This window comes from Schistocerca gregaria, chromosome 8 (assembly GCF_023897955.1).
Source record: "Schistocerca gregaria isolate iqSchGreg1 chromosome 8, iqSchGreg1.2, whole genome shotgun sequence".
Lineage (NCBI taxonomy): Eukaryota > Metazoa > Arthropoda > Insecta > Orthoptera > Acrididae > Schistocerca > Schistocerca gregaria.
The window spans coordinates 510364920-510383369 of record NC_064927.1 but is presented as its reverse complement, the minus strand read 5'-3'; the positions used below and the strand labels follow the sequence as shown (position 1 = coordinate 510383369).

General features: G+C 42.0%; 1 protein-coding gene across 1 annotated transcript in view; it reads left to right on the top strand.

The window, feature by feature from the left end:
• Positions 1-18450, top strand: part of LOC126285284 (uncharacterized) — a 207643-nt gene that overhangs the window by 132216 nt on the left and 56977 nt on the right. The window contains exon 6 of the mRNA XM_049984572.1: positions 18062-18115. Coding sequence (XP_049840529.1) covers positions 18062-18115 — 54 coding nt within the window. The remainder of the gene's footprint in view (positions 1-18061; positions 18116-18450) is intronic.

Here is an 18450-nt window from a genome sequence, read left to right as displayed (position 1 = left end):
CAGTGTGATGAATCCGCCAGAGGAATATGATTTACACAGTGCAACGTCTAGTTTTCTGCGAAAGGGCGTGGATCAGAACTTCCTATTGTCAGTTTAGAACCTGGCACAGACCTCAAGTCATGGCACACAAGAAAACCGACATGTTTGGCAATGTACAAAAGCGTGTTAGTAAACAATGTCTGAAAAAACAAAACACGACCACAGGGATTTAGTGTAGTCTGCGGGATACGATCATTAGCCTAGAGTGTAGCTGGTCAAACTTTAAAGTGGCCTCTGCAGCGCCTGTATATTTAATAGGCGGCAGTAGCAGTAGCATTTTGAGGTGTAAATTCGGTGAGGGACTTGGTAAACCGTTAGGAATGCTTGGATGGCTGCACGCTGCGGCATTGTGTGAAGTATTGTGAAATGTCTTTGTCCGCGCTGGACCACGGCGCACCTATGCGTCATAGCGCCTGCATCGGTGCCTAGATGAATTCTAAATCGGATGAGCTTTTATAGTTCGGAATTTTTCTAGGTTGGGGTAGAGAATAACGATGATAGCATGTTGAGCTGATTGATCTGAATGGACACGGATCCGTAGTACTTATATCTAGTCTGGGGACGTACGACATTGCGAGCATTTCCGGCAAATGGTCAAAACTCAGTGCTGTTGCACTAACTCGGGTCCTTGTGTTTCTACACGGGTTTCAGAAGGTGGTGGGTATATCTTTCGCCGACTTCTACTCAGTTCCGTCTTAAATTGGAACGATCTCATGCAGAAAGCTGTGGAAATGGGAGCAGTTTAAAGATACATTGGGGGTGACTAAAACCACGATGCAATTTTATTGTAACAGATAGGCTCTTTCCGAGCTATGGGAGTGCCAGAAATGTGATTCAGTAGTGGTTGTAACCATTAAATTAATTTTCAACAGGATCCAACGCATGTATGTGCTTGAATGGAAAGAGCCGATTCCAAATCATGGACATCATTTCTAGCGGATAGCATAACACTAGAGATCTGAGAAGCCAGTGGACACTTTCTTACCACCTCAATCGGCACATCATTTACTACTACTGTTTGTGCTCCGTCTCAATCAGTCTTCACCTATAACTCAGCGGATATATCGCAGAACCTCTGATATGGTCTCGAGACAGAATGCGATACAAATACTAAAGAATTATCTAGCTGGGGCGGTGTGATGGAGTCGAAAATACTGCTTATATACCACGTTTCTTAGAGGAATCACTTTCAAAGTTCACTGATTTTATAGCGAGGATGCATGGTGGGCTTACAATACACATTCCTACGATCACCGTCACAGTATTTGTCCGGAAAGCAAAATCACCTCATTCAGAGGTAATGCCATACCTCGATTCGTAAAGTGGGTATAGCTTTTAACATGGATACTTCTGTGCACCTGTAAAACTAAGACCACCTGCAACAGTTGCAAGTAGGCTGCTTAGGTTTTTATGTTGGTAACGCCACGTAGCGCTCTGTACGAAAATCACTAACTGTGCTGTGTGCAGCCAGTGGCTGGTTTCCATTGTTGGAATATTCACTATTGTAGTGTAGGGCAGATAGATGTGAACAGAGCGTTGCGCAGTTGGAGGTGAGCCACCAGCAATGGTGGATGTGGGCAAAGAGATGGCTGAATTTTGAGAGCGGACGATCTGGACGTGTGTCCATCAGAAAGAGTAAATTTATATATATGATGACTTTTGAACATTATTAAGGTAAGTACATTGTTTGGTCTTTATCAAAATCTTTCATTTGCTATGTCTATCAGTAGTTAGTGCCTTCATGCCTTCAGTAGTTAGAATCATTCATTCATAGTGGTGCTCGCTGTATTGCAGTAGTTCAAATAACGAAGATTTTTGTGAAGTAAGTGATTCATGAAAGGTATAGGTAATTGTTAGTGAGGGCCATTCTTTTGTAGGGATTTTTGAAAGTCAGATTGCGTTGCGCCTAAAATATTGTGTGTTAGTTTAGTGTTGATCAGAATAAGTAACTGTAATGTCCTTGTACGTTCAGTTTTGCTCAGCTGTTTGAAAATCAAATGACATAAGAGGTTTATCAGCACTGTAATTCATAAATTTTTCTAAGGGGACTTTTCATATGTCGACCCTTAGCCGAGGATGCCTCACTGGAATCTTCTGAGCTTTTCTTGTAGTTTGTGTAATTAGTGTAGTTATTGTTCATTGCTAGAGCGTAATTGTAGAGAGAATTTCCTTTGTAGTTCTAGTTTTTCATTGTTGTTCACTAAAACAGTTGTGGCATGCTTGTAGATTTGCACCAAATATTTCGCAGTTGCGCTTGCAATAAACTAGGTAATATTTTCCGTGCTATGTTTATGTGTTTTCTTATTTTTGGTCTTCAAATTGTGCTTTTCTTGTTATCGCGTGAAATATGCGATAATTATGGTGTGTGAATAAAGTAACACTAGGCTACAAAGTAAATTGAGAAATGATAGTGACGACGAGCGTATCTTAGCAGCACCACCATGTAATGAATCAACAGAAATTCAAAGTAGTAATCTGGTAATTGTGCCTAGGGAAGTGGAGCAGGCGGCAAATAATGGTGTAGACAGTGAAACAATCAGTGAGCAGGGAAGCATTATCGATCGATCGATCGGCAACAGCTCGCCTCGGGAATCCGAAATGACAGGACACAATCTTGCAAATACTGTAGACTCAGGTTTTGCGTCCTCACCATTTTCTCAAACCTGTCAGGACACATTTTCTGCTTTTCAAAATGCGAATATTGCCGGTTCAAATGCACTTCCGAATAGCACTGAGGAACATGGTTCAGACACCAGCGCATTGTTATTACAATTAATGCAATAAATGGGACAAAAGCTTCAAAAGTTAGACACAATGGAACAACACCAGAGACAAACACAGCAACAGCTTCAAAAGTTAGACACCACGCTTGAACAAACACGTGAAGGTTTAACTGGTGAGTTACTTAAAATCGCATCGAAATGTCAAAAAGTCTGTAATGACATAAAAACATAAATTTGTGAGCGTTCCCAACTTATTTTTTCGCGTCATGAAAATGCATTACAGAATCACGAAGCAGCCATAAAGGAACTGCAAACTATTGTTCATGAAAATCACGACACCTTGCAAGCTAAAATTGACTCAGTTGCATCTACCGATGCGGATACGCAACTTGCAAATACTCAGAAAAACTTAAAGGACACAGTAGATACGCTTTCAACACAAATGGACACTCTGAAACTTGGTTCAGAAAAACACACTGAGGAAATCAGTACACTATCGGAGAAAGTAGCCGAACTTCCGGTTCAGTTCACTAACTTATCTACAGAGGTAGATGATAATATGAATGACACAAAACCGTAGCCTTAACTGACACAGAATAGTATGAACAAATTAAGAAATTTAAACAAAATCATAATCAAATTTATACGCAACACAAAAGAGAAATCCGGGAAGTAGAAGATCAGTTGGCACAAGTAATACAAGAATTACATAGTTCAGAGGACACTCGCGCTCTAACACGGGAGGAGGGACTTAGAAATACGGAAAAGCCACAAAGTAATAACACGGGGCATTTCGGAAATTATGAAAGAAATTGACAAGGTGCACCGAATTTTGAGATGGAACCGCCGACACGACGTAACAATGACCGATATGCGACTCGCGGACATGGTGATTTTGACTATAAGCTGTTCATCACTACACGTAAATTCAAAACATTTAAGAATTCCGGCAACGACATTCATCCACAAGCATGGCTTCATCAATTCTCTCATTGTTTTCCTCCCAACTGGCCATTATAGCACAGATTGAAATTTATTTAGAGAATGAACCAGCTGTAAGAATGCGATCGGGCGTTCACGATTGTCACAGTGAAGGAGAATTTTATCATGCCTTCCCCTCAGCATATTGATCTCAAGCTACACAAGACCTAGTAAAACGTAGCATCATAATGATGAAACACCAGGAACCGCTGTGTTGGCCGTCGAATGGCGCTAGCTGCGCAGCATTTGTGCACCGCCGCAGTCGGTGTCAGCCAGTTTGCCGTGGCATACGGAGCTCCATCGCAGTCTTTAACACTGGTAGCATGCCGCGACAGCGTGGACGTGAACCGTATGTGCAGTTGACGGACTTTGAGCGAGGGCGTATAGTGGGCATGCGGGAGGCCGGGTGGACGTACCGCGGAATTGCTCAACACGTGGGGCGTGAGGTCTCCACAGTACATCGATGTTGTCGCCAGTGGTCGGCGGAAGGTGCACGTGCCCGTCGACCTGGGACCGGACCGCAGCGACGCACGGATGCACGCCAAGACCGTAGGATCGTACGCAGTGCCGTAGGGGACCGCACCGCCACTTCCCAGCAAATTAGGGACACTGTCGCTCCTGGGGTATCGGCGAGGACCATTCGTAACCGTCTCCATGAAGCTGGGCTACGGTCCCGCACACCGTTAGGCCGTCTTCCGCTCACGCCCCAACATCGTGCAGCCCGCCTCCAGTGGTGTCGCGACAGGCGTGAATGGAGGGACGAATGGAGAAGTGTCGTCTTCAGCGATGAGAGTCGCTTCTGCCTTGGTGCCAATGATGGTCGTATGCGTGTTTGGCGCCGTGCAGGTGAGCGCCACAATCAGGACTGCATACGACCGAGGCACACAGGGCCAACACCCGGCATCATGGTGTGGGGAGCGATCTCCTACACTGGCCGTACATCTCTGGTGATCGTCGAGGGGATACTGAATAGTGCACGGTACATCCAAACCGTCATCGAACCCATCATTCTACCATTCCTAGACCGGCAAGGGAACTTGCTGTTCCAACAGGACAATGCACGTCCGCATGTATCCCGTGGCACCCAACGTGCTCTAGAAAGTGTAAGTCAACTACCCAGGCCAGCAAAATCTCCGGATCTGTCCCCCATTGAGCATGTTTGGGACTGGATGAAGCGTCGTCTGACGCGGTCTGCACGTCAAGCACGAACGCTGGTCCAACTGAGGCGCCAGGTGGAAATGGCATGGCAAGCCGTTCCACAGGACTACATCCAGCATCTCTACGATCGTCTCCATGGGAGAATAGCAGCCTGCATTGCTGCGAAAGGTGGATATACACTGTACTAGTGCCAACATTGTGCATGCTCTGTTGCCTGTGTCTATGTGCCTGTGGTTGTGTCAGTGTGATCATGTGATGTATCTGACCCAGGAATGTGTCAATAAAGTTTCCCCTTCCTGGGACAATGTATTCATGGTGTTCTTATTTCAATTTCCAGGAGTGTAATTTCTGCGAGATACCAGATGACACAGTGGTTAGTTTATTTGTCAGCTCCACGATTATATTATGACGCTACTAATGAGTGACACAATTTATATTATTGTTTTTGCGCTGCATCTGTTTTATATCTACATAGTTTTTCTGAATTATTCTGGAAAGGGAAACATGTTTTAGAAGCAACTTTGTGGTATAGCTACAATGAGTCAGCCTTTTCCGTAGCGTAACAAGATGTTACAGTAAAGTACTTTCTTAATCACGGCAATAAGCATAATAACTACGATATCTATGCGCAAAGAATTTCACTTTTGTTTATGATGAGGTAAGTACACTGACTTCTGCAGAACTTAGCTCACGAAGGACGATAACTACGACACTTCCACAGAATTATCTTACAACAAGCCGCACATTTAGCGCTAAAGGACACTCATTTGAGGGATTAAGTTTTGTACTTAAACATTTATTTTTAAAGATTTTTGATTCACAAAGATACAAAGACAGTTTTCGGTGATACATTTCATTCCATTGATGTAATCTGTAACACCTGCGGGTATAGTTACATTAATCCTCAGGGGCTATACGCCTACTTTGTGTACTAAGCGTGGCAAGCGCTAGGACCCATAGCTAATATGGTATTTGCTTATACAACTTTACACATCGGTACCATATTTCTGTAACACAGAATTACACAGCTACCTGATCATTTAATTGAGAGAGACAAACGTTTTTCTTTCTATGTCAGTGACACATGTTTACGCAATTACACAGTGGGATAACTTCACACTTATGAAATCGTATTTTGTCTGTACTTTGTGAACTGTTCATATTTTTTCAGAACCATTGTGATACTATGAGAGCTTTGAATGTCAAAATTGATAAGGGATCGTGATTTTTTAAGTACATCTGACGTAGATGACTTTATTGAAGGTTTTGAAATTTTTGAAAGAAGCTGCAACGATTTTGAGATGTGGTTGATCTGTTATTATTATGATGACGATGTGTATTATGCTGTTGAGGTATGTTTATGATCAATAAGCTGATGCTATGAGGAAACTGATTATGCTACATGTTTATTATGATGAAATATTGAAGAAGTGTCGACGAATATGTATATATGTAATAAAGTAAGGAATAATGAGTAGTGATTAGGGACTCTGATTTGTGAAAAAGGATGTTGGAACCCAAGAATCGTACATTAAGATTTATGAAACGTGTGTACATGTGTGAATGTATCGCAATGCCGGCGAAAATTTTTTGGACACTGTTATATTTATAGGATTTTTTTTTCTACGCGTTTGTAATGCAAATCGTCGGCATGTGGAATTTTTTTATATGAGACTGTCACTGTAGCGCAAACTGCTGTTGAAAATATTTCAGTAAGAAAGCTAAGTGACCTTGACATAATGCGATGTGGACACCCAGCTGCGCCAGTCGCCTTGAGAAAAAGCCATTAGGTGGAGAAAAAAAGGCCATTAACCTCGCTATTGACATTCCTTTATAGAAAACATCGCAAATACGACACACTCATTACTTGGAAACATATGATTACACTGTGGAGCTCGTACATCGTGCTACTTACTGAAATGCTTATGAAGTGAGGAGAAATAATCTTACTTCTGCACACCTGATTATGACAGTGTCTTTCTATGAGAGCTAAGAGAATTTCTACTGACTTATGAAATGCCACATGGCTATTGAATGATGTTTTTATGCTTTGCTTTGTACATAGTTGCTTATTTAATTTGATGTCTGGTTTCCAGCTGTGTTGCAGCATTGGTTTTATAAAATAAAATTAAATGCATTTGCTAATGTGAACACTTTCTGTCAACAGACCTCTTAAATAATAATTTTATGATTCACATACTTCGAAAAAGGAGCACTTGGACAGGAAAGAACAATAAGAAGGGACTAATAACAGTAACTGCATACATAATTTTGTTTTCAAGTACTTGACAATCTTTTTGTAGAATAAGTTGTTGTGGTGCACCACTTTAATGACATAGACATTAAGATGTGAATAGAAATATCCCTTGCTTGCATTGTTGTCTTTAGTGTACTATTTTTTCTGCTTGTGTGTTTGTCATGTTTAGGTATAAGTTATTGCATTTGCTGCTGCTATTTGCCAGGCATAGTGCTACTGAATTTTTACTTTGTATTACTCTGTTAAGCCAGTTTTACTACTGATTTATTTTTCTTGTTGCTGCGCATTGGCTCATATTAGTTGTAATGTTGCATTTGCTTTGCTAATTTAGATATACTGCTGCTTGCTTTACCAATTTGCATTTTTTGTCATTGCTGTTTGTGTTAATTGTTTTGTGCTGCTGCATTGCCTCGTCCCTTAGTTTATGCATCTGAGCTCAGTAGATTTAAGTTAGCTTAAGATGGGGTAGGCTATATAAGAGAACGAGTTGTGATAAACCTGAAGAAATGGATTGAGAAGCTATGAGAAAAACATTTGGCCAAAAAAGTAGTGTACAATGAGAAATAATTATTTTGAAAGAGGATGTGAACAAAGAAGTGGGGTTTAGTGACAACAGGTTTAGATAGGATCTTCTTGGAAATAATTGATGAGGTAAGATAATGGAAAATAAATAATGAGGTAAGAAATATGTGAAAATTTAAATACAGAAAGCATACATGGATAGGATTTTTTTTTGGAAACCAATGTTGAAATAAGAGGAAAGATCTATGTAATGAAGATTTGGGTTGGACTGCAGCACCATATATTACACTGAAAACGAACCCTGTCCTTCCCTTTTGTATTATTCCTCTATGTCTTTGTGTACTCTTGTGTACTTGTGTTTTTCTTGTCTTTATGCGTTTTTGCTAATAAGATTAATGTTGTAGGATTTTTCTAATACTAAGCTACATTCACTATGATGAGGAATACTGTTATCCTTAAATATAATACGCATTAATAATATGTTATTTACTTTGTAAAGATGTTTAGACATTATTTTCGAAAGCTGTTCTAATCTTTTATGTATTTACTTATGTCATAATTCCTGGAACACTGATGTATGTGTTTATTTCTATTCTTTTGTAAAGTCTGTATTGCTAGAAATGTTATCTGTATTATTATGTTTTTAATTATGTTTTCTGTACCTTTGTATTCCCATGTTATAAAATTGTAATTTACACCAGTTCATCAAAGTAAGTAACTTGTAAGCATTCATTTCAGTGCACACATTTCTGTTGGTCATAGTATATGTACAATATGTGAAAAAAGGGACTGTTAGTGTTTGCACGTGTGTTAATAATTCAGCAAGGGACTGGTTAACAGCATTGCTGGTTCTAAGGACAATTCCAGAAACTTTGTGAGTGCACAACTGGTGGTTTATGGACTTGCTATATTGTCCGCAAGACTGTCTGAGGGTGATTGTGCACCTTCACATTCACAACAGATGGCTGCTAGCCGTCTCTATAAGGACTGCAGTGGGTCTGCACCTCTGGTGCCACACCAATAGCATAATCTCTACCAGGACTACAGTGGGTCTGCTCTGTGATGACCTACCTACCAATATTCTTCAAAACTTCGAATGACTCAATTGAGGGTTTGCTCTGTTGTGGATTATTACCTGTCTGCATGTCAAGAGTCAGCACTGTCTTTCCGTTGAAAGGACAACACTACTTCTTCAAGACTCCATGTAAATCCACTATTTCCACGTGCATTTTCTTTTACACCTCAGACTTTGAGAAAAAAAAAGAAAACTGTAATTGCTGTAGTGATGAATAATCATGACTGTTTTTATGAGAACAATTATTGCTTTTGACCAACATTGCATCAATAAGTGTGTCCATTTGATATCTTTCTTATTGTAATTATGAAAAATTTTATCAAACCATTACTGGTCACTGCCCAAAACAATTTGTAAAATTGTTTGTGGGGAGCACGGCGGCTATGTAAGTAGGCTGTTTAGGTTTTTATGTTGGTAACGTCACGTAGCGCTCTGTATGAAAATCACTGTCTGTGCAGTGTGCGGTCTGTGGCTGGTTTGCTTTGTAGGAATATTCGCTATTCTGGTGTTGGGCAAATGGATGTGAACAGCGCGTAGTGTTGTGCAGTTGGAGGTGAGCCGTCAGGAGTGGTGGATGTGGGGAGAGAGGTGGCTGGCAGAATTTTGAGAGAGGACGATCTGGTTGTGTGTCCGCCAGAAAGAGTAAATTTGTAATACTGAATATCACTTAGTTGGAAGTAGTGGCGCTCGCTGTACTGCAGTAGTTCAAGTAATGAAGAATATTGTGAGGTAAGTGATTCGTGAAAGGTATAGGTTATTGTTAGTCAGGGCCATTCTTTTGTAGGGATTTTCGAAAGTCACGAGTAATGTCTGAGTACGTTCAGTTTTGCTCAGTTGTTTGAAAACCAAATAACTTAGAGGTTTATCAGCACAGTAATTCATTAATTTTTCTAAGGGGATTTTTCACAGTAACATGCAGTAGTTGCTGCGATAAAGTTTTTTCTTTAACATCAAGTCGATTATGTCTCTCTTTCTAGGACACAGTGGTAGGATTCGCAAGAAAACTTATGAGACATGTGCACCCAAAGCTAATTTTCGGTCAGTATTATTTCGTGTCGTAGGCAATCAGGTATTGACGAAGTATTATCCTTAGTAGTTATGGTGTGTGCATGATATGTTCGCATTTGAGCATCAGGTTTATAAAGTATGTGTTTGTGTACTGTGATAGCAAAGGGAAGAGTATGTCCAGTCGTAAGGAAGGTGCAGATACTCGCATTTCCAAAGCCACAGCCTTCAGCAGGGTGCATTTCTGATACTTCGCTCATTCTCGAATGCCATTCAGTCGAGCCTGTGATCGTAAAATTTAATTGTAAGTATAATGATAAAGAATATATGTGACCGGTTTTCCAGAATCATTCCGTGTATGCGTGGCCTGTGGTGGTACTGTTACACGTTTCCTGTTAACAGCAGCATCTGTCCAAATGCAAAGGTCTGTTGGAGTGCAGGAATGTATCTGAGTTAACATTGCCCTCGTCTAGACGACCGAATAGCGAACTAATACTTAGTACGTGTTGGGCGGCTTCCCTGATCAATTAAAATTTGAGAAGACTGTGTGTAGAGGTGCGTTGGCTATGGAGCGTTCTTCCCTCCCATGTAAACTGTTCGGTTGACTGCTTGTGCACATTTCGCGCCTTATTTAGTTGGAGGAAGATTGACTGTGGTGTGTGCATATAGCATGTGGAAGACATCTTTGTATGTTCTGTAGACATGGGAAAGACCTTAGTTGGCTTGTAAATTATAGGGATGATTTGGAATATGTTACATGACCGACTTCGGTATTCAAGACTGGAAATATCAGTTTCCTCTATTTGTTTCTAGTTACTCAGTGGTTTACAGCATGTTGCACTTCTCTAAAGTTTGGAATTTGCTGAGAAATAATTTCCATTCTATATCTTGGGAATTGTGTTGTGTTAGCGATCGGTAGGATGCTGCCTAATGCTTGATATCGAGAAGTACCGCCAAAATGGTAAAATATTATGGAGAACCATGCGAAAATACGTGTGTTCTTGAAATCCCGAAGTCTGGAGATGTCTATAGAAAATCGAGCAGGTTCAGAGCAGAAACAGCAACGCGTTTGTGTCGATGGGAAACGATCTCGGATTTGTAGAAGAGTTCTGAGAGCGACTTGGGTCCACTGAGGGTGCTCTCATGTAAAAGCGATGATTTTGCATGGCGCTGAATGTCATGTTTGTAGAAAGAAAGAAAAGGCTGACGGTGCTTCCCTAGGACTGGGGAGCATCGTGACATATCGCCTGTGTGAGTGTAGGCATACCATAATTTTTTTGGGTGATGTACAGATATCAAAGATAACAGCACTGTTTGTGTAAAGTATGTATATATTGTATTGTAATGTTACTGTGGCTTACGTTGTGTAAAATGTGTATATATTGCATTGTATAGTTGGTATGGTTTATGTTATGGCGTGAGTATAGAGTATGACTGTGTTTCATATCGTGAGAGTTTTTCTGTATTTCACAATATGTAAGATAGTTTGCATGATTTAATTGTCAGTGCGATATGGTGATCTGTGTAAAATAAATGCTGAAAGCCAGGTCTGCAGAAGGAAAAAAGGCGGACAGTGCTTCGATATTGGTGGTTTCAGTAATTCGATGGGTAAATTCGATAAGAGCCAATCACAATGCTCGATTCATTCACATCCTTTGGGCTGGGATATAGGAGCATCTACATAGCGGAGGGAACGTTTCTGTGTGATGAAAGCGGGAAGGGTAACACATGATGGATTGGATACTACGTTAGGTCTGCGAAGAAGACAGCATTCGGTGTTATTCCACGCTATTTACGTAAACGGGTTCTGTTAGGGCAAGAATTTGCGTGCATATAATTTGGGATGTGTCTCTGGCTCAGCCAGATGCAGCTGCCTGCCCTGTTTCAGAGGATCATTCTCAGCCTTCAAGGTCCGGGCAATCGCAGAGGGTGGGCTTACTGGTAGTTGGGAGTTCCAATGTTAGGCGCGTAATGGGGCCCCTTAGGGATACGGCGGCTAAGGAGGGGAAGAAATCCAGTGTGCACTCCGTGTGCATTCCGGGAGGAGTCATTCCTGATGTGAAAAGGGTCCTTCCGGATGCCATGAAGAGCACAGGGTGCAGCCAGCTGCAGGTAGCGGCACATGTCGGCACTAATGACGTGTGTCGCTTTGGATCTGAGGAAATTCTCTCTGGATTCCAGCGGCTATCTGATTTGGTGAAGGCTGCCGGTCTTGCTTACGAGATGAAGGCAGAGCTCACCATCTGCAGCATCGTTGACAGAACCGACTGCGGACCTTTGGTGCAGAGCCGGGTGGAGGGTCTGAATCAGAGGCTCAGACGGTTTTGCTACCGTATTGGCTGCAGACTCCTTGACTTGCGCCATAGGGTGGTGGGGTTTCGGGTTCCGCTGAATAGGTCAGAAGTTCACTACACTCAGCTGGCGGCTACACGGGTAGCGGAGGCTGTGTGGCGTGGACTGGGCGGTTTTTTAGGTTAGAAGGCCTCGGGAAAGTGCGGGATGGGCTGCAATGTCAAAGGGTGCTTGGCAATTACAGGACGTGCTTGGATCAAGGAACAGTCGGAATTATAGTTGTAAATTGTTGTAGTTGCGCTGGAAAAGTCCCTGAGCTTCAAGCGCTAGTAGAAAGCACAGAAGCTGATATCGTTATAGGTACAGAAAGCTGGCTAACGCCTGAAATAAGTTCTGCAGAAATTTTTACGAAGTCTCAGACGGTGTTCAGGAAAGATAGATTAGGCAGAATTGGTGGTGGAGTGTTTGTGTCTGTCAGTAGTGGTTTATCTTGTAGTGAAGTCGAAGTAGATACTCTGTGCGAATTGGTATGGGTGGAGGTTATACTTAACAGCCGAATTAAGTTAATAATTGGCTCGTTCTACCGACACCCAGACTCCGATGATACAGTTGCGGAACAGTTCAGAGAAAGTTTGAGTCTCGTAACAAATAAATACCCCACTCATACGGTTATAGTTGGTGGGGACTTCAACCTACCCTCGGTATGTTGGCAAAAATACTTGTTCAAAACCGGTGGTAGGCAGAAAACGTCTTCCGAGATTGTCCTAAATGCTTTCTCCGAAAATTATTTCGAGCAGTTAGTCCACGAACCCACGCGAATTGTAAATGATTGCGAAAACACACTTGTCCTCTTAGCCACAAACAATCCAGAGCTGATAAGAGAGCATCATGACTGATACAGGGATTAGTGATCACAAGGTCATTGTAGCTAGGCTCAATACCATTTCTTCCAAATCCATCAGAAACAAACGCAAAATAATTTTATTTAAAAAAGCGGAGAAAGTGCCACTAGAAGCCTTCCTAAAAGACAACTTCCATTCCTTCCGAACTGACTATGCGAATGTAGACGAGATGTGGCTCAAATTCAAAGATATAGTAGCAACAGCAATGGAGATATTCATACCTCATAAATTGGTAAGAGATGGAATGGATCCCCCGTGGTACACAAAAAAGGTCCGAACGCTGTTGCAGAGGCAACGGAAAAAGCATGCCAAGTTCAGAAGAACGCGAAATCCCGAAGATGGGCTAAAATTTACAGACGCCCGAAATTTGGCACGTACTTCGATGCGAGATGCCTTTAATAGGTTCCACAACGAAACATTGTCTCGAAATTTGGTAGAAAATCCGAAGAAATTCTGGTCGTATGTAAAGTACACAAGCGGCAAGACGCAGTCAATACCTTCGCTGCGCAGTGCCGATGGTACTGTTATCGACGACTGTGCCGCTAAAGCGGAGTTATTAAACGCAGTTTTCCGAAATTCCTTCACCAGGGAAGACGAATGGAATATTCCAGAATTTGAAACACGAACATCTACTAGCATGAGTTTCTTAGAAGTAGATACCTTAGGGGTTGCGAAGCAACTCAAATCGCTTGATACGGGCAAGTCTTCAGGTCCAGATTGTATACCGATTAGGTTCCTTTCAGATTACGCTGATACTATAGCTCCCTACTTAGCACTCATATACAACCGCTCGCTCACCAATAGATCTGTACCTACAGATTGGAAAATTGTGCAGGTCGCACCACTGTTCAGGAAGGGTAGTAGGAGTAATCCATTTAACTACAGACCTATATCATTGACGTCGGTTTGCAGTAGGGTTTTGAAGCATATACTGTATTCAAACATTATGAATCACCTCGAAGGGAATGATCTATTGACACGTAATCAGCATGGCTTTAGAAAACATCGCTCTTGTGCAACGCAGCTAGCTCTTTATTCGCACGAAGTAATGACCGCTATCGACAGGGGATCTCAAGTTGATTCCGTATTTCTAGATTTCCGGAAAGCTTTTGACACCGTTCCTCATAAGCGACTTCTAATCAAGCTGCGGAGCAATGGGGTATCGTCTCAGTTGTGCGACTGAATTCGTGATTTCCTGTCAACAAGGTCGGAGTTCGTAGTAATAGACGGCAAATCATCGAGTAAAACTGAAGTGATATCAGGTGTTCCGCAGGGAAGCGTCCTGGGACCTCTACTGTTCCTGATCTATATAAATGACCTGGGTGACAACCTGAACAGTTCTCTTAGACTGTTCGCAGATGATGCTGTAATTTACCGTCTAGTAACGTCATCCGAAGACCAGTATCAGCTGCAAAGCGATTTAGAAAAGATTGCTGTATGGTGTGTCAGGTGGCAGTTGACGCTAAATGAAGAAAAGTGTGAGATGATCCTCATGAGTTCCAAAAGAAATCCGTTGGAATTCGATTACTCGATAAATAGTACAATTCTCAAGGCTGTCAATGCAACTAAGTACCTGGGTGTTAAAATTACGAACAACTTCAGTTGGAAGGACCACATAGATAATATTGTCGGGAAGGCGAGCCAAAGGTTGCGTTTCATTGGCAGGGCACTTAGAAGATGCAACAAGTCCACTAAAGAGACAGCTTACACTACACTCGTTCGTCCTCTGTTAGAATATTGCTGCGCGGTGTGGGAACCCTACCAGGTGGGATTGACGGAGGACATCGAAAGGGTGCAAAAAAGGGCAGCTCGTTTTGTATTATCACGTTGTAGGGGAGAGAGTGTGGCAGATATGATACACGAGTTGGGATGGAAGTCATTACAGCATAGACGTTTGTCGTCGCGGCGACACCTTTTTACGAAATTTCAGTCACCAACTTTCTCTTCCGAATGTGAAAATATTTTGTTGAGCCCAACCTACATAGGTAGGAATGATCATCAAAATAAAATAAGAGAAATCAGATCTCGAACAGAAAGGTTTAGGTGTTCGTTTTTCCCGCTCGCTGTTCGGGAGTGGAATAGTAGAGGGATAGTATGATTGTGGTTCGATGAACCCTCTGCCAGGCACTTAAATGTTAATTGCAGAGTAGTCATGTAGATGTAGATGTAGATGTAGAAGAAAGCGTTAACTATATTCTAGGACACTATACAATCCCAGAGAGGTAGACTCTAGTCCGCAGCTCGTGGTCGTGCAGCAGCATTCTCGCTTCCCACGCTTCCCACGCCAGGCTAGTCTGCCATCAATGGTAGAGACAAGTGCTATCTGGATGAGTCTCGTGTATGAGGTCGGTGTGATCGCGCCTTGGTATTCTGTGACGTCAGAATAACCATGACTGTATGCTCGGAAATAGTGCCAATTTTCACCTGCGTTCGGCGCCAGATCACGGCTGTGACGGTGCTTGCAGTCCTGAACGGACGTCTGTGGGTGCTTTGACACCTGACGGCCGTGTTATTTCGCGGTGGCAGTGGCGCGCCTTGAATAAATGTCTTTTGCACTATTTTTCGAGCAGGCGTGTAGGCTGTGCTACGCGCTATTTGGACAGTTTACGAGTACTGAAGATGTCTACACATTCACTGTGCTGCATTATTTAGGAGCAATTTGCGTGTCTGCAGAGTGTCTTTTAGAAGTAGTTTGCAGGTCTGTGGGCTGTGTGAGATGGCTCTAAGCAAGTGAAAACGTGTGTTTTGTATCAGTATGATTAATATAATCAGTTCCCAAATAAAATGTTGCAAACTAAATAGAATGCACTCCTTCCTTACTCTCCCCATCATCCCAGTGTAGCCTGAGTCATTTTCGCTCCATTTTCCCCCAACAGACCACAATCCGGGTTTAGGTCATAAGAAGGATAACTGTACCCTCTGGTAGCAGTAACGTGTACCAGGTCAGTTGGAGCATAGATGTAGTGGTGGAGACTGCTTGCAAAATAATAAAGATTTACGTTTAGCATAGGCAGAGTTGTTTTCCCACCATTTAGCCTCACCATCTTCGATAACATCATGCAGTTGGTGTTCACATCTCGTGGTGAACACACTGTATGCCAACATCTTGAATTATGTCACAGATGAGGGTGCTGTGAACTAAGTTAGTTGGAGTGCAGATCTCATGGTGAACACACCTGCATGAAATTGTTTAAATAAAGACTTGTGTCCAAGTCCTTTTCCCAAGAATCCTTAGGAGGAGGTCTCGGTCTGGTGACTGAGGTTAGTCCAAGTGTCTTTCTTTCCTCGCCATTTTCTTAAATTCATAGAGAAACGCGAATTGCCTTTGCTTACCACTAAAATTGAAACTTGGCGCCAGTTAATAGGAAAAATTGCCGGTCGGGTGACTTAGGTTAGTGGAGGTAGGCTAAGTAAGTTGTTTTCCTACGATTTTCTTAGTAGAGGTAACAGCGGTGTGATACATTATCCTACTGGAATTTGCACTTCCCGCCATTTTTCTGGGGGAGGTGGTGGTAGGGTGACTTAGGTTAGTGGAGGTACGCCAAGTGGGCTATCTTCCCGCGATTTAGTTTGCTTGGTAGAGATAACCTTGGAGTGGTGAATTTTCGTGTTTTAATTTGAACTTCCCGCCATTTCTCTGATGTAGGTGGTGGTTGGGTGAATGAGGTCAGTGGAGGCCGACTAAGTGAGCTATTTTCCGGCGATTTTCTTAGCTTAATAGAGATAACAGCGGTGTGATGCATTATCCTCTTGGCATTTGCAGTTCCTGCAATTTTTCGGGGAGGAGGTGGTGGTCACTTGACTGAGGTTAGTGAAGATAGACCATGTGACCTATCTTCCGACGATTTGCTTAGCTTAGCAGCGAAAACTCCAGTTACCTTTGTTCACCACCAAAATTTAAACTTGGCGCCAGTTCGTAGCAGAGGTGGCGGTCGGAACACTTAGGTTAGTACGTATCTTTCTTTCTAGGCCATTTTCTTACCTTAGCAGCGAAACCCCAAGTGACATTTGTTTTCCACCAAATTTCAAACTTGGCCCCAGTTCATAGGAGGAAGTGGCGATCGGGTGATTTAGGGTAGTGGAGCAGCCCAAATTAGCTATCTTAAATCGATTTTCATTGCTTAGCAGAAATGACCGAGGTGTGGTGCATTATACTGTTGGAATCTGAGCTTCTCGCCATTTTATCTGGAGGAGGGGAGGAATTCCACTTTAACACCGAATGTGAAACTTCCCTCCAAAATCTACCACCTTGAATACCATCACAGCCACCATCTTGTATGACGCCAGCTCCTAAAACCTAGGATAGCCCCCGAAATATTGGCTCACTGTCAGAAGCCTTGACAAAATACACACGCGTACCGATGGTAAGAGTGTATTACGTTATTTGGCTTTCTAATATATTTCATCTACTGAGTTTCCTGCGAAAAAGTTCTGGCGAATAATGTTCTCCGTAGGCACTCTCTGAGTACAACAATCCACCAAGAAGTGTGATAGGCCTCTTGCTGCATCCACATGCCTTATTCTGAGGGTCTGTTTCATATTTGGCACATACCCACTGACATGCCTCACGGTTTCCAACTATTAATATTCAGTCTTATCCTAATATAATTGATACAAGAATTCACATATGGTGCCTCTCCTCTGCGTTTCGTATCTTTATTTCCTAACTTATTCCATACACTAGATTAAATCATATGTGGGTGTATTTTGTGTATACTAATGAAATATGTTCAGGCAATATCTATAAGACTTTTGATCTAAAATAAGTTTTCTGATTCACCTATCAAAACTCATGCAAGGAGAAAGATATGTCTTGAAAACCATACAAACACTTATAATAAACTTTTTAATTTTAACATCTTGCCTCTACTTGAATAAATTTCTGTAGACATTCATACATATATGTTAGCTGGGATTTCGCAGCTTCTAGTGTTTACCACCTGGCTAAAAATCAGCAATCACTTAATCAACTCTCTAGAAATTTTAGAAGATTCCATTGAGGACATAACCAGCACCAAATGATAAGTAAATAGCAACATTCTGCTTCAGCACATAACAAGCCACAAAGCAATGAATCTCACTAACCATAGTTTTCCTACACTTTCAGGAATACAGAGGATTAAGGCAGATTTTTTGGATCTGGGAGACACTACTATGGGTGGTAAGTGTTTATTTCATTATTTTCCTTAGGAATATACTCCATCTACTGAATTAGAAAGTCACCAACTACTAGTACAACAGCAGTTTTTCTTGCGTATTCGTACTTGTAAATAATAACCACGACTATTCTCTACATCCCATGACAAAGTGGACAGGTTTCCTACACCTGAAACAAATCATGGAAGTTGATTATGTGCACCATGTACATCTGTAAGGGTGCAACAGCGAGTCCATCCTTTACTTTGTCCCTTAAAGGAACACAAATCAATGACTGGTTTGCCACTTATAAATCGAAATTCCAACAAGAGTCGCCTATTCTGATATGCAGAAACTGGG